We start from the raw sequence: 17,107 nt of genomic DNA, 5'->3' as shown, positions 1-17,107 counted from the left end.
CTGCCAAGCTAGCTCTCTTCCTCCCTTCAAGGCCCTACTGAGAGCTCACCTCATCCAGGAGGCCTTCCCAGACTGAGCCCCTTCCTTCCTCTCCCCCTCGTCCCCCTCTCCATCCCCCCCATCTTACCTCCTTCCCTTCCCCACAGCACCTGTATATATGTATATATGTTTGTACATATTTATTACTCTATTTATTTATTTTATTTGTACATATCTATTCTATTTATTTTATTTTGGTAGTATGTTTGGTTTTGTTCTCTGTCTCCCCCTTTTAGACTGTGAGCCCACTGTTGGGTAGGGACTGTCTCTATATGTTGCCAATTTGTACTTCCCAAGCGCTTAGTACAGTGCTCTGCACATAGTAAGCGCTCAATAAATACGATTGATGATGATGATGATGATGACTGAGTGCTTTAAAGCCTATGGTAAAGAGTTTCTGTGTGATGCAGAGGTGGATGGGCAACCACTGGAGGTTCTTGAGTGGAGAACCATGGACTGAACCATTTTGTAGAAAGATGATCTGGGCAGCAGAGTTAAGTAAAGACTGGAGTGGAGAGAGACAGGAGACAGGGAGGTCAGAAAGAAGGCTGATGCAATAGTCAAGGCAGGTTAGGATAAGTGCTTGGATTAACATGATAGCAGTTTGGACTGAGCACTTGGGAGAGTACAATACAACGGAGTTGGTAGGAATGTTCCTTGCCTACAACAAGCTTATAGTCTAGAGGGAAGAGCAGTAACTCTCTCCACCTGCTTCCCATAGAGTGGCTTTTGAGGATGAGCAAGTTGCCACTTGTAAATTTTTTGTGATTTCAGAGTCAAAAAAACTCTACAAACACAAAGAGGGTTCTTACTGGTTTTAATTAAGGTGCCAATATAATTCGATCTTATTAACATTCTCCTCAAGTAGTAATAAATCAGAGCAATTGTCTACCCTCACTGCTGCCTAGTGGTACAGCGTCTACTTTACAGGCCTGCTTTGGAAGTACTTTTTAAAGGGAGAAGTTTAATTGTTTCTGCATAAAGACTGTGATATTATTTTGCATAAACACCTCTTCCGCTCTATTGTTATGGCACTTTCCATCCTGAGCTTAGTCCTGCAGTGAATGGGAAGGGAGTGAAGTCTTAGCCAAGCTGTGAAATGCATTTCCAGCAAGATGCGAAACCTGTTGGCAAGAGCATCTAGAAGCACAGGACTGCAGAGGTTGGCTGCCTCTGGTTCTTCTGCATGCCAGATTGTCTGGTCTGGGTGGGAAACCCCCAGTTATCTGTCCACGGAAAAATTCTCATTGACTTGCAGTGGATCAAGCAAGAGTGTGTCTTCCCTGACACCACTCCAATGTCTGCATTTTCCCCTTGCAAATACTGTCTATCCAACATCGTGAAAACACTGTAAATAAGAAACTGTTTTGCTGTGTGACCACTTCAGGCTGTGAGGCAGATCCTTAGTTCTCAGACCAGGACTTCTCAATGAATTAATACACACTTGCGTAATCACTCTGGATTTGACAAAAAGCATCACTAGATGCTTTTGACAAAATCTAGTGAGTGATTTCCTTACCAGAAAAGGGTATTGAGTCAGAGGGAAGACCGAGACTTTGTTTTTTCTGTAGTTGGAAATGAAGAGCCCAATGAGGCTGCAGATCAAAGAATCAGGAGGCCAACTGGACTGAGAAAGCAGTGTGTTCATTGAAGCAGAAGGGGAACAGAATGTTGGTTACAAGGGGTGGGGGTTTGGATGGTTTGAGTCCAGCCAGTGCCCAGAAGGCCAGGCAGCTAATGGTCTTCTGGTGCCAATGCTGGGCCAATCCCCAAGGCCCGGACCCTGCTGAATGAGACAGGAAGTTGAGGGAGAATCCAAAGATCAGCTACTCTGAAGAAGGGAGGTTAGTGTTTGGGGTATCCAATGAGTCCTGCCCCTCTGTCTTGGAAAAGGTTTGTGGAGGGAGTTCCATTGGAAATCTAAAGGGAGATACTGAATCTAGTTCAAAATTTGGGGCTGGAGGCCAAGGGCAGGAGGAAGGAGAAGAGAGAAGTGGCAAGGGCCCTGTGTGTCTAGAACCAGACTTCTCCTCATCCGTGAGCTCTGAAGCCTGTCCAGGCTCTCTATGGCACCACGTTTGCCAGGTTCTCTGCTGCCAAGGTAGTTCCATCTACTCGTGTTTCTGTCTTCCTGCTGAATAGGTGGGCCATCCTGGCTTTGATTTCCCTTTGCCATCTGTCAGCCTCCTCCTTTGAGGGTGTAACTGTTTCCGTTGCCAGCCTCGGCTGACCTTACCAGAGCTTTCCTCTTGGAAATGTCCGCCCCCGCACCCATGGCAACAGATGGCAGCTGCTTGTGGAGAGGAGCAAATAACCCACATGCTCCTGGAGGAAGTGTAGGGAGCAGCAACTGAAGCTGCTGTGAGTGGGGGAGGGGAGGCTCCTGTGGCATACAAGAGCAATACCAGGAAAGCCAAAACAACCGGTGATGTTTCAGGGTGCAGGAACATCTGCCCCTGCTCTCTCTCCCTCCCTTCAGGCTCATATCTCCTCCTGCCTTCAAGACATCTCCATCTGGATGTCTGCCCGCCATCTAAAACTCAATATGTCCAAGACTGAACTCTTTATCTTCACTCCCAAGCCCTGCCCTCTCCCTGACTTTCCCATCACTGTAGATGGCACTACCATCCTTCCCATCTCTCAAGCCCGCAACCTTGGTGTCATCCTCGACTCTGCTCCCTCGTTCACCCCTCACATCCAATCCGTCACCAGAAACTGCCGGTCTCACCTCCGCAACATCGCCAAGATCCACCCTTTACTCTCCATCCAAACTGCTACCCTGCTGGTTCAACCTCTCATCCTGTCCCGACTGGATTACTGCATCAGCCTCCTCTCTGATCTCCCATCCTTCTGTCTCCCCCCACTTCAGTCTATACTTCATGTTGCTGCCCGGATCATCATTGTGCAGAAACGCTCTGGGCATGTTACTCCCCTCCTCAAAAATTTCCAGTGGCTACCAGTCAACCTACGCATAAGGCAAAAACTCTTCACTCTCGGCTTCAAGGCTCTCCATCACCTCGCCCCCTCCTACCCACCTTCCTTCTTTCCTTCTCCAGCCCAGCCTGCACCCTCCGCTCCTCTGCCGCTAACCTCCTCATTATGCCTCGTTCTCAACTGTCCCGCCATTGACCCCCGGCCCACGTCCTTCCCCTGGCCTGGAATGCCCTCCTTCCACACATCTGCCAAACTAGCTCTCTTCATCCCTTTAAAGCCCTACTGAGAGCTCACCTCGTCCAGGAGGCCTTCCCAGACTGAGCCCCTTCCTTCCTCTCCCCCTCCCCACCCCCCCCCTCCTTCCCCTCCCCACAGCACCTGTATATGCATTTGTACAGATTTATTACTCTATTTTACTTGTACATATTTACTATTCTATTTATTTTATTTTATTAATATGTTTTGTTTTGTTGTCTGTCTCCCCCTTCTAGACTGTGAGCCCGTTGTTGGGTAGGGACCATCTCTATATGTTGTCAACTTGTACTTCCCAAGCGCTTAGTACAGTGCTGTGCACACAGTAAGCGCTCAATAAATACGATTGATTGATTGAATAAACACGATTGAATGAATGAATGAATGAAAGTCCCAGAGCTGGAGGATCCTTTCTTCCTCTATGAAAGAATTTCCTTTCAAATGTACATCAGCCGGTGGGGCATGGAAGGCACAGGGAGGTTTGAATCACATCTATGCCATAAGAACAGAATTTATTAATGGTGGCAGTTGCCCCTAACGTAGAGCAGCAGAGCTGTGTAGAATTGTGGCAGAACACTGCTCACCTTGGAAAACAATGCCATCCAGGCTTGCCTGTATGCTGTCAGGGGTCTCTGGGGCTCTTCCGGTGAATAGAACTCCAGGCACGCTCCGTTTTGCCTCTGAATCTCGGTTGCCGACTTTCCAGAGGGGTCAGCCGACCTGCCGGTTGACCAGGCTTGCTGGCTGGACATGGCTGACTGACCCGGCCCAAATCAACAGTCTTGGGGGAGCTGGGCTGGGCCGTGCAATACCAAGTCACTTAGTTATCTGTCTAAGAGGTATTCTGTCCAGGAGACTGGGGCTGGGGATTTGAAACTCCAGTTCCTCTCTGGATTTGCTCAGGAGCCTGGAGCAAGTCCATAATAGGCTTAGTGCCTCTTCCAATAGGATGCAGGAAGATGGGTTGGTAAGTGGGGCTTCTGGGGACTGGAAAGGTCTTTGTGAAAGGCTATGGGTTAGTGAAGTCTGGCTCATTTTTATTTCCACAGATTGATCCTGGGCTCGGGGAGAGAGGAGTTAAAGAAGTAGAGGATCTTTCAGTTTCTTGATGGGACTTGGTGCCCAAGGTGCTGTTTGGGTACTAGTTTCCCAACTGCTGCGCATTGCACTTTTTTCATTTGGCTCTGCAGAGTTATCATTCATCTCTCTTTGGCAGCCCTAATTTTAGATGCAAAGTTACCACAGAATGCAGCAGTGGCTGCCTTTAAATGCAACTTCATTATTTATGTTGGAGTTGGGTGGGAGACTGCTGGTGTAAATTATTAAATGCCATCATTCATTTGTTCCTGTGCTTACAGTCTCACCTTTTTAAAGGCAGGTAAACTGGCAGTTGATCGAGGATGGGCCATCAACGTAGGTGAGTACCTGCAGAACTCAGCATCTGATGTTTAAACAGCTCAACTAGTAAATACCACACAGCCTTTCTGTTATTGGACCATAGCCAAAAGAGAGGGTCTTCTCCTCTTTAGCGTTCTAGTTCTGGTAGTGGAATAGTTGAATAACCCTCCTGTTCAATTTCTTCAATTTACTAGAATCCAGTGGGGGTCAATGAACAGGAACCGGTCAGGGCTTGGTGAAAGAGGAAAGACAGGTGGATTAGCTGATTTGGAAAATTTGCAAAGAAAACACTTTCATTCAAAATCATAATAATAATTGTGGTATTTGTTAAGTGCTGCCTATGTGCTTAACACTGTACTAAGCACTGAGGTAGATACAAAATCATCAGGTCCCACATGGGGCTCAAAGTCTGCGTAGGAGGGAGAACAGGGATTGAATTCCCATTTTGCAGATGAAGGAACTGAGGCAGAGAGAAAGCGAAGTGACTTGCCCAAGGTCACACAGCAGGCAAGTGGCAGAGCAGGATTAGAACCCAGGTCCCCTAACTCCCAGGCCCGTGCTCTTTCCACTAGGCTTCTCTATTCATCAGTCCACCAGGTATAGATACAGTATAATGGGATGCCACCACAGTAAATGGCCTGGACATTTCTAACCTCAAGACTGGATAAACTAGAGAAGAGAAAAAGTGGGAGAGCCTGCCACTTACCCCGCCCCTAACCCCACCATGCTTATGTACATATCCTTTCACTCTGCCATTTCCAAGATCTGTAATTTCATTTAAAACTGTCTCCCCCTAGACTGTAAGCTCTTCGTGGGCCAGGATCATGGCTACCAACTCTTATCTTCACCCAAGTGTTTAGAGATCAGCATGGCTCAGTGGAAAGAGCCTGGGCTTGGGAGTTAGAGGCCATGGGGTTCTAATCCCAGCTCCGCCACTTGTCAGCTGTGTGACTTTGGGCAAGTCACTTAACTTTTCTGAGCCTTGGTTACCTCATCTGTAAAATGGGGATTAAGACTGTGAGCCCCATGTGGGACAACCTTGATTACCTTGTATCCCCCCCCCAGCACTTAGAACAGTGCTTGGCACGTAGTAAGCGCTTAGCAAATACCAACATTGGTACAGTGCTCTGCACACAGGCTACTCTCAGTAAACAGCATTGATTGATCGGTTGATACTCTTCCAAACTCGGAGTCCAGAGAATGAATTTGATGCAGGAGACGTGTATGCCAGATAGAGGAGGAGTTCTCTATTGCATATGCTAATTGGTTCCCTCGTCGAGTGCTCTGATGGCAAAGGGTAACGTGGAAATTCCCAAGCATGAGGATGCTCCGACCAATGGGGGTTCATTTTTAATGAAGTGTTCCAGCATGGGATATAGCACTCTTCATTGTTAGCATAGTTTGGCTTTGTTGCTGCACTATGTGTCATTTTAGGGCATTTCAACTATGCCTGGCAGTCCCCAGGACACTCAGGTTAGGTGTGTGATGGAGAATGTCCTAATTTGACTCATGCTCAACCTCCCTAAAGATTTAGAATTTGCCAGGTCCTTGTTTCTTTCCTTTCCATCCCACTGTGGATCTGATTATGGTGGTCAGCCTTGGTTCCCAATTGTGAAACAGGTCACCCTTTTCAACTCCACCTGTCATTAAACGGGGTTGCTTTTAACCAGTCTACCCTTTTTAAATAATCTTTCCTTAACTTGCAGGGCATTTAGACGGAATGAGCAGAGGTGGGGATGGGAAGCCTTGGTTCGGTTCACTCACCAGTTCCTGTGCTGCCTAGAAAGATGGTCAATGGCTCTTGACTTTTCTAGAAATGACATCTTTAGTGAATGGATCTGCTTTCTGCCATAGGTCCCCATGACCACTAGAGGGTACACTTTCCCTGCCCATTATTGCCAAGTGTGAATGCCACCGTTCTTGAGTGGGTTTTTAGTACTGAGGCCTGCAGGAGCTGCTGATAGATTAAAAACAATTTTAGCCTCTCACAAAATGTCCTCAGCCCTGTTCATTCTGACCAGTGTCTAGTGATAATGCATCTGATGATAAGAAGCAATGGGAACCTGGAGAAAGATAGTAATGATGCTGGATGAAGTCAAATCTCTTCTTTCCTCCCCCCAGTGCTTAGTGTAACACTCTGCACACAAGTAGGTGTTGAATAAGTACTACTGCCAGGGACTGCACTAGGCCCTGGGAGAAAGGTAGAGGAAGGAGCCAGGAGTGTGTGGTCTAGTGGAAAAAGCACGGGCCTGGGAGTCAGAGGACCTGGGTTCTAATCCCAGCTCTGCCAATTTGCTTGCTGTGTGGCCTTGGGCAAGTCACTTCACTTCTCTGTGCCTCAGTTCTCCCATTCTCTCTCCTGCTTAGGCTGTGAGCCCTGTGTAGGATAGAGACTGTGTCCAACCTAATGAAGTTGTATCTACCCCAGCGCTTAGAACAGTCTTTGACACATAGTAAATGCTTAGTAAATACCATTTAATAAATGCCTGTCTCGCCCTCTAGACTGAAAGCGACTGGGAGGCAGGGAGATTCTCTCCCAACTCTGTTATAGTGTAGCCTCCCAGGTGTATAGTCCAGTGCTCTGCACACAGTAAGCACTCAATAAATACCATTGATGGATTGATGGAATAATGCACCATCTTGCGGGGCTCAGTTCTCCCTGCTTTCCCGAGGCCCCCCAGATACCATAAACAAGTTCAACTTTAACATTACTGCATTATTGGGCAGCTGAAAATAAGGGGGTGCCAGTGATGGAAGGCATTCTCAAGACAGCAGAGGTGTTTTGGCCCTCCTTCTCTGCAGTGGCAGTTGGCAAGGAGGCCCTCAAAATCATGGAGCATGGGCTGCCAAACCATTGACATCGACTTTTCAACATTCCTGGAAGAAATATACAATTCTCTGCCCTTGGGGAACTTACCAACCAGCCTCAACATCAATTTAATCTTTTGAAAGAGGCTCTCATGAGGTTTGAGATGAGTCCTGGTAGATGAGGGCAGAAAAAAATTTGACATTAAAAAAAAATTGTGTTTTTTATTAAGCACTTAAACTATGTGCCAAGCACTTTGCTAATCGCAGGAGTAAATACAGTACAATCAGACACAATCCTTGTCCCACATGAGGCTCACAGGCTAAGTGAGAGGGAGACTAGATACTGAATTCCCATTCCTCTTAACTAATCTCCCCATGGGCAATGTCTACCAACTCCGTTGTATTGTACTCTCCCAAGGGCTGAGTACAGTGCTCTGCACACAATAAGCACTCGGTAGATACAATTGATTGATTTTGCAGGGTAGGAAACTGGTACTGAGAAGTTAAGTGAGTTGCCCAAAGGCCCAAAGCAGGCAAGTGACAGAGTCGGAATTAGAACCCAGGTCTCCTGACTCCTAGTCCCCAGCTTTTTCCACTAGAGAGACTGGGCTGGCAGAAAGCAATTGAGAGAAGGATTGCTCTTCTTGAGCAAAAATTTCACCCAGAATGAGATACTAAGATGTAGCTTCAAAAGGAAGAGACTCACACTGTATTGGGTAAATCTCTATTAGCATATCAAAGATCTATCTTTCAGCGCAAACAATGAATCAGTCTTTTCAGCCAGACTTAATGGTATGGACAGAATGTCATCTTCCAAATAAAGAACAGAGAGATAAAGAGATAAATATGTTCAAGTCCCCCCCCCCCACCCATAAGCAAATTTGAAAAAAAAAACTTTTGTAAAGTTCAGTTCTTGAATTGAATGGCTGAGGGCTGGTTGATGGTGTCAGCAGGAAGAAGCTGGTTTTTACTGGCCAGGCATTTTGGGGGGTTTGTTTTGGCCAACCACATAGCTATTAGAGGCATCTCTGAAAGGCAAGGATGAGTACATTTGAAATGTTAATATGTAATGTTTATGAAATAAGAAAAAGGAGAAATCCGTATGCACATGGCTTGGGCTCGGAATTGTTTTACTTATTTCCGTAGGCACATAAGCTGAACAGCTGTGGGACACTACGTGCTCCTCTAGGAGCCTGGGGAGGGCTTTTCACAGTGTTTCAGGCCTTTCAGCATTATGTTCTTCTTTTGAAATTATGTCCTTTTCCCTGTAGGTGGTGGATTCCATCACTGCTCCAGTGATAAAGGTGGAGGGTTCTGTGCTTACGCTGACATCACATTGTCTATTAAGGTATGAGAGAAAATTCATGGGCAGTCTAGGCTTTCTGTCTCTTATAAAGTCATCATCCTCATCAAAAAGTGTACCATGCTCAACTGCATGTTACTCCAAGTTACACATAGGGTCCTGTGTTTTCATTATAAATCTGTGTTTACTGAAAATTCCTGGTTATGCATCAAGTGGCATTTGTGTCTGAGAATTTTCATATTAAATATGGGAAACACATTTGAGGCCCAAAAGGTTTGGGACCGATTCCATTGTAGACACTCGACTTATTCAGAAAACTGGAAGGAGAGTCAAGCCTGGGTCCTGTTTCTGACCCATGGAGGCTCTTTTTAATCTGCCCTCTCTCTTCAGAAGTGTCATATTTGGAGTGAAGGGATGGATATTTTTTAGCCAACTGTCCTCTCTCTAAGCTAAAGGTGAGGGAGGAGATACCTGGGTCTCATTTCTGACTCCATATAAATTTGGATATTCGCAGTTCTCCAGTAAATATGGTGGTTATGTTTGCGACGAACCCCAGGAAAACCCAGTCTCTAATGCAAGCATTTCCTAGTAACAGTGTTCTATCCAAAACGGACAGTGAGAGAACTGGGTATATTTATGCAGAAAGAGCTCACGTTTTTTCCACTGCTGTAATAATAACCCTTGAATAAAATGAGTCTTATTCCCAACTCTGTGGCTCCAGTCACTGCATTCAGTCCTGCCTGACAGCTCAGTCTGGAGCTAGTTGTCCTTCCAGGTGCTCCTCTGGGGCCAGGAGAGGCCGACAGCAGAGGTGTGCACTGATGGCCTGGGGTCTGCCAGGAAAGCTCACTGCTTCCAGGTGGGAATCCCAGCTGGGCTTGGAACTGTCTCCAGAGCTGATAGCAGTGTTGCCCTGGTGCTGGAGGAGGGTCTGCTGCTCTGGCTCAGACTAGGGGTTCTGCCAGGAAACAGTGTTGCTCTAAAGCTAGACAGGCCTCCAAGCTATCCCACCCAACTCACGTACTCAGCCTTATGGCAAAATTGACTTCAGACCCAGCCAGAATGGTGTACAGGTGAGCAGAGGGTAGGGGATATGCTTTCTTCGGGATAGGGGACTTCTGTATGGCTGAGCAGGCTGCCAGTGACTGACTTGCATAGATTGCTCTGGTTGCCCATCAGCCAGTCAGTCAGTGGCATTTATTGAGCACTTACTGTGTGCAGAGCACTGTATTAAGCACTTGGCAGAGTCCGAGAAGCTACGTGGCTTCGTGGAAAGAGCCCAGACTTGGGAGTCAGAGGTCATGGGTTCTAATCCAGGTTCCACCACTTGTCTGCTGTGTGACCTTGGGTAAGTCACTTCTTTGTGCCTCAGTTACCTCATATGTAAAATGAGAATTAAAATTGTGAGCCCCACGTGGTACAACCTGATTTCCTTGTATCTTCCCCAGCACTTAAAATAGTAAACACTTAACAAATGCCATCATTATTATTACAATACAATAGAGTTGGTAGACACGTTTGCTGCCCATAAGGAGCTTACATTCTAGAGGGGGAGATGGACATTAATATAAATAAATTATAGATAATCGACCATATTCATTAAGTGCTCACTGTGTGCCGAGCACTGTACTAAGCACCTGGGAGTGTACAATATAACAGAGTGGGTAGACATGTTCCCTGCCCACCAGGAGCTTACAGTCTAAATATGTACATAAGTGCTGTGGGGCTGAGGGTGAGGTGTACAGGAACTGCAGAAGGGAGAGGGAGTTGGGAAAAGAGGGCTTAATCGGAGAAGTCTTCTGGGAAGAGATGTGATTTTAGTAACAAGGCCTTGAAGGTGGGGAGAGTGGTGATCTCTTATTTGGAGGGGAAGTTTCAGGTCAGAGACCTGGTGGTAAGATAGATGAGATTGAGGCACTGTGAGCAAACTGACACTAGAGAAGGGAAGTGTTTGGTCTGGACTATAGTAGGAAATCAGCGAGATGAGGTAGGAGGGGGGTGAGCTGTCCTTCAGCCCTGACATTATTGGCAGTGGCATTTCGACACTGTGGACCACCCCCTTCTGGAAACCTTGGTTTCACTAATACTATCCTCTCCTGGTTCTTCTCTGATCTCTCTGACCACTTCTTCTCAGTTTCTTTCACAGGCCCCCCTCCTCTGCCTCCCAACCCCTAACTGCAGGAGTACCTCAGGGACCTCATGCTGGGTCCCCTTCTGCCTCCATCTACACCCATTTCCTTAAAGAACTCTTTCGCTCCCACTACTTCAACTACCGTTTCTATGCCGATGACTCCCAAATTTACATTTCCAGCCCTGACCTCTCTCTTCTCCCCTTGTTTCACACTTCCTCCTGCCTTCAGGACATCTCTACCTGGATGTCCTGCTGACATCTCAAGCTAGACATGTCCAAAACAGAACTCCTTATCTTCTCACTTAGACCCTGTCCTGCCCCTGACTTTCCCATCACTGTAGACAACACTACCAACCTGCATGTCTCACAAGGCCATAACCTTGGCATTATCCATGACTTAGCTCTCTCACAGAACCCACATATTCAGTCTGTCACCTAATCTTGTCAGTTCAATCTTCACAACATTGCTTAAAATCCACGATTTTCTCTCCATCCAAACTGCTACCATGTTGATGCAAACACTTATCCTATCCCATCTTGACTACTGCATCAGCCTTCTTGCTGACCTTCCTGTCTCCTGTCTCTCCCCACTCCAGTCAATTCTTCCCTCTGCTATGTGGGTCATTTTTCTGCAAAACGGTTCAGTCCATGTTTTCCCACTCCTCAAGAACCTGCAGTGGTTGCCCATCCACCTCCAAGTCAAACAGAAACTCCTTACCATCAGCTTTAAAGCTTAGTGGCCCAGGCTCTTTCTAGTGTAATCTAAGGGAGACCTGTAATATTGCTAGCTGGCATTCTTTTGGTAGTTAGGAAATTTAAAATGACCTAAACTCTTCAAGGGCAGAGACAATGATTTCTTTCAATATTGATCATGATAATGCTCACGCTAGACTGTAAACTCTTGAGAGCAAAGATTGTGTCTCTTCTACTTTGCTCAAGTGCTTGGCACAGTGCTCTGCAGGGAGTAAGTGCTCCATAATCATGATTGATTGATGTTTTAGGGAAGAAAACATTACAATCTGTAAGTTTTTGATGTCCGTCTCCGGTTGTATACAGGCTTAAATTCTCACTGTTAGTACCCTGACTACAGATTAGGCAATCCAGGAGCACAGCCACTAGAGCAGAGAGTATTGAAAACCCATGTTTTGTATGTATGGGCTATGTTGTACTTGTTAGTGAACAGAGATAAGCTGACAAAGAAGAGTAATTTCAAAGAAGGCATAAGAGCTAATGCTGGGCTGACATTATTTGCAGTTTGATCCTCCAGCTTATTAATGAGCTGGGGATATAACAAAAGGGTGAGGGTGGGGAGAGAAGCCACGAGCATATCGGCTTTCTGGCACCACAAGGCACAGGGCTGATAGAAATCATTGTGATTAGCCACCTCTTGGGTTGACAAAGGAACTGTGATGCTTCTGAAACTTTGAGTCTCCACAGCATGTCTCCTTCCTTATGTATGAAAGGCAGCACCTCCAAGTTAGTCCTAGCCCAATAATCATTTTTTATGGTATTTGTTAAGTGCTCACCATGTGCAGGCACTGAACTAAGTGCTGGGATAGATACAAGCTAATTAGGTTGGACATAGTCCCACATGGGGCTCCCAGTCTTAATCCCCATTCTTCAGATGAGGTAACTGAGACAGAATAATTGTGGTATTTGTTAAGCACTTACTATGTGCCAAATGCTGGGGCAGATACAAGATAATGAGATCAGACACACTACCTGTCCCACATGGGACTCACAGTTTTAGGGGGTCGGGGAACAGGTATCGACTCCCGATTTTACAGATGAGAATGAGGTACAGCTAAGTGAAGTGACTTGCCCACGGTTATGCAGCTGGCACATGGCGGGGCCAACCAAGCATTTTCCATTAGGTCATGCTGCTTCTCATTATTCTTTTAGTTAACCTATCCCAGGCTATGGCCTGCATCCCTACATGAGTGTATGTAAGCTATTTGGGAAGTCCAGCCTAAATCTTAACCACCAAAACTAAAGCATTACCTCTGGCTGGCTTACTGCAGAATCCCCCTGTGGTACATCACTGTCCTCAATATCAAAGGCAGTCAGTTATTTAGTACAGCACCATACTTAGCATGTGCCTCAGTGAGTTGAACTGATCCATTCTCTGTCTTTTGGGATCTTGCGATCTTGACAGGTAGTGATGTGACTGGAGATATTAGGACCATAAAGGCATATGAATAAACACAAATCAGTAAGATAGTTACATAGAATACCGTATAATCGGTAAATGGATTTAGTGGGGCAAGATTACTACAAACACTTCAGTCAATGGAATTTGAGTGCTTACTGTGTTACTAATAATAATAATTTGGTATTTGTTAAGGGCTTACTATATGAGCCCGTTGTTGGGTAGGAACAGCTTCTATATGTTGCCGATTTGTACTTCCCAAGCGCTTAGTACAGTGCTCTGCACACAGTAAGCACTCAATAAATACGAATGAATGAATGAATGCCAGGCACTGTTCTAAGCGCCGGGGTAGATACAAGATAATCAGTTGGACACAGTCCCTGTTCCATATAGGGCTCACAGTCTCAATCTCCATTTTCTAGATGAGGCAACTGAGGCACAAAGAAGTTGAGTGACTTGCCCAGGGTCACACAGCAGACAAATGATGCATTAGAGTTGGTAGAGAGTACAATACAATAAAGTTGGTAGGCAAGATCCCTGCCCACAGGGAACTTGCAGTCTAGAGGGGGAGACAAACATTTAAATAAATGACAAATAGGGGAAATAGTAGAGTAAAAGGATATGTACATAAGTGCTGTGGTGCTGGGGTGAATATCAAAGTGGTTAAGGGGTAATAATAATAATAATAATGATGGCATTTATTAAGCGCTTACTATGTGCAAAGCACTGTTCTAAGCGCTGGGGAGGTTACAAGGTGATCAGGTTGTCCCATGTGGGGCTCACAGTCTTCATCCCCAGTTTACAGATGAGGTAACTGAGGCACAGAGAAGTTAAGTGACTTGCCCAAAGTCACACAGCTGACAATTGGCAGAGCCGGGATTTGAACCATGACCTCTGACTCCAAAGCCCGCGCTCTTTCCACTGAGCCACGCAATGCAGAGGGGAGGGCGGGTAGGGGATATGAGGTCTTAGGGAAGACCTCTTGGAGGTGATGTGATTTTTGGAGGGTTTTAAAGGTGGGGAGGGTGGTGGTATTTGTTGAGGACTTACTGTGTGCAGAGCACTCAATTTTCAGATCAGATGCCCAGGCACCTTTGCCTCTTTCCTGACAGTCCCTTGAAACAGCACATTTGTGTGGCTAAGCCTGACCATCTCTCACACTTGCACCTCTTAGTCCTGACTACAGACTGAATAAGAACTGGATTTCACTTAGCAGCTGCATCTCCTTGCAGAGATAAATGTCTTTAGAAATTAGAACAGGCTTTAGATCTATTCAGCCTACAGTGATTTTTGAAGGATGTTTCCGAGAGCTGTCTGCTAAGGATGAAAACCAGTCTGGTTGGTTGGACATTTCTTGATTGGGGAATTATTCTTATATGGGAAACCCTGGAAACCAAGACCCGTCTAAGCAAGTTTTAGGATACATATTATTCATTCATTCATTCAATCATATTTATTGAGCGCTTACTGTGTGCAGAGCACTGTACTAAGTGCTTGGGAAGTACAAGTTGGCAACATATAGAGACGATCCCTACCCAACAGTGGACTCACAGTCTAGAAGGGGAGGTTATGCAAAAGGGGCTTCTGTGCCATTAAATGTTAACTCATCCGGTTTCCTTAATAATGCTTGGCTTTTCATTTCTGCTTTTCCATTTTCTTTCTAGTTTCTGTTTGAGCGAGTAGAAGGTGTGTCCAGAGCCACTATTATAGATCTAGATGCACATCAGGTGAGTCCAAAGTTCAGTATTCGATGAGAAATACTCTTTCCCTGTTCCTTAGTAGAAAAACCACAACAACAGTGGGACAATCCGATTATATCCCAACTTTGTAAGGCACTCACTGACCCAGGCGGACATGTTAGAAACTTTGTTGGACTTGTTAAAGTAATAGTCATTTGACAGTCTCCCCATCTGAGGCTGAGAGATGTCATTAGCTCACAGTGATCAGGACTGTCTTCTTTGAGCCCAAAGGACAAATAGAACGAACATGCCGTTGATTCTATGATATAAAATATCATACTGTACTGTATATAGTACAGTATAGTACCATATAGTACTGTATATAGTACATAGAATATAGTACAGTGCTCTGCACACAGTAAGCGCTCAATAAATACGATTGATTGATTAAAAAGGACAAATAGAAAGAACATTATATCATAGAATCAGCGGCACGTATTCATAGACAAAGGGGCCTGTCTTTCATGAGCCTTCAGACTGAAATTGCCCAGTAACTTTGGTGTTCCTTGAGTGCAAAATTAACTCCAGTACTGACTGGTGAGCATTTCTGTGGTCCTTTTTTATGACTAGTTTCATGTCACTTCTCTGGTTTATGCAGCTTATCAGTATCATTTAGTAAGGAATGAGGCTATTTTAGTGACATGCCACATAGACAAAAATGCAAGTCCTGGGTGTATATTTTCTTACTAAAGATGGGAAGAATACTGACCTCATTTCTGTAATTGATATAAATCCTACCTCATCAGTTTTCTTTACTCCACTTGACAAGGAAAAACTTTTCCAGGTGGATATTTTTCAAAACCCAGCGCTTACAACAGTGCTTGGCACATAGTAAGCGCTTAACAAATACCAACATCATTATAATTATTCTTAAAAAGCAGGGGTGTGGGGTGGAGGGCTTTTGAGAAAGGTCTTGGGGGAAAATTTGCACTGGAACAATCCCCATTGGCTCAATTATTAAGTGGTCTCCCCTGATGGTTCCCATGTTCAATCAGTTGTCTGTATTGAGCACTAACTATGTGCAGAGCACGGTCCTAAGTGCTTGGGAGAGTTCACTGTAACAGAGTTAGTTGGTAGCACGCTCCCTGCTCACAACAAGCTCACAGTCTAGGTTGGGAGACAGACATAAATAAATAAATAAATTATAGCTATGTACATAAGTGCTGTAGGATTGAGGGAGGGGTGAATGAAGGGTGCAAAGCCTAGTGCAAAGCTGTTGCAGAAGGGAGTGGGAGAAGAGGAAATAAGGGCTTAGTCGGGGAAGGCCTCTTCGAGGAAATGTGCTTTTAAGAAAACTTTGAAGGCAGGGAGAGTACTTGTCTGATATAAAGGGAGGTATTAGGAATTTTTTTACTGATGAAACCAACCCCTGTTAGGCAAATTCTGATGTTTTTCCCCTAATGCTGTGTAACTGGTTTTAGCCAAGGTCAGATATCAGAGGGGAGAAGGGATTGGAGAAAGGAGGATGGTTTCTGGAGCCAGTGAATGACATTTGCATATTATAATAGGGTCTTTGGTTCAGCCTGGGCTAAATGGTGTTTTTCTTCCAGGAGGCCAAAATGAACAAGGTGCTTTCTCTCTGCCCAGAGCAGGTCTGGGGAGAGGAGGGAAAAGGAAAAGAGCCTTTGCCTGAAACCTTCAAAGGAGGTCTAGGTCCTAATACTATGGAGGGAACTATGGAGTGGCACCCCTAGACCATAGATTTCTGATGAGTTCAAAGCAGCGTGGCTCAGTGGAAAGAGCCTAGGCTTTGGAGTCAGAGGTCATGGATTCAAATCCCGGCTCCGCCAATTGTCAGCTGTGTGACTCTGGGTGAGTCACTTCACTTCTGGGCCTCAGTTACCTCATCTGTAAAATGGGGATGAAGACTGTGAGCCCCCCATGGGACAACCTGATCACCTTGTAACCTCCCCAGTGCTTAGGACAGTGCTTTGCACATAGTGCTTAATAAATGCCATCATTATAATTATTATTATTATTACCACTCAGCACTTAACCAAAAGAGGTAGGAATGGGCAGGTTGTAGCCCCATGACCAGTTGAGGAAACAGCCAGTGACTTGCTGTGAGGTTCTGGGTACATCACAACCTCCCTGTGCACTAGTTTCCTGACTTCCAGTCTGAGACATAGACTGTCTACCATCTTTTCTCTGCCCTCTGCCCTTCTGAATCACTCGGGCTTCTCTTTTGGGTCTCCTTTTGGCTTCACTGTGCAACACAAGTGCTTTGAGGCCAAATTCTAGTGAGAGGTGAAGAGTATTATTATTATTGTATTAAGCACCTACTATGTGCCAAGCACTGTTCTAATCACTGGAGTAGATACAACATAATCACATTGGACACAGTCCCTGTCCCA

The 17,107-nt window shown here is 45.5% G+C and overlaps 1 protein-coding gene across 4 annotated transcripts in view; it reads left to right on the top strand.

Moving 5' to 3' along the window:
* HDAC11 (histone deacetylase 11) overlaps positions 1-17,107 on the top strand; it is a 102,866-nt gene that overhangs the window by 77,285 nt on the left and 8,474 nt on the right. For all 4 annotated transcript variants that reach the window (XM_038740818.1, XM_038740816.1, XM_038740817.1 and 1 more), the window contains 3 exons: positions 4,600-4,642; positions 8,703-8,779; positions 14,679-14,741. In XM_038740818.1, coding sequence (XP_038596746.1) covers positions 4,600-4,642; positions 8,703-8,779; positions 14,679-14,741 — 183 coding nt within the window. The remainder of the gene's footprint in view (positions 1-4,599; positions 4,643-8,702; positions 8,780-14,678; positions 14,742-17,107) is intronic.

The sequence above is a fragment of the Tachyglossus aculeatus genome, chromosome X1 (genome assembly GCF_015852505.1).
Source record: "Tachyglossus aculeatus isolate mTacAcu1 chromosome X1, mTacAcu1.pri, whole genome shotgun sequence".
Taxonomy (NCBI): Eukaryota; Metazoa; Chordata; class Mammalia; order Monotremata; family Tachyglossidae; genus Tachyglossus; species Tachyglossus aculeatus.
This window is presented reverse-complemented; position numbering and strand designations above follow the sequence as displayed.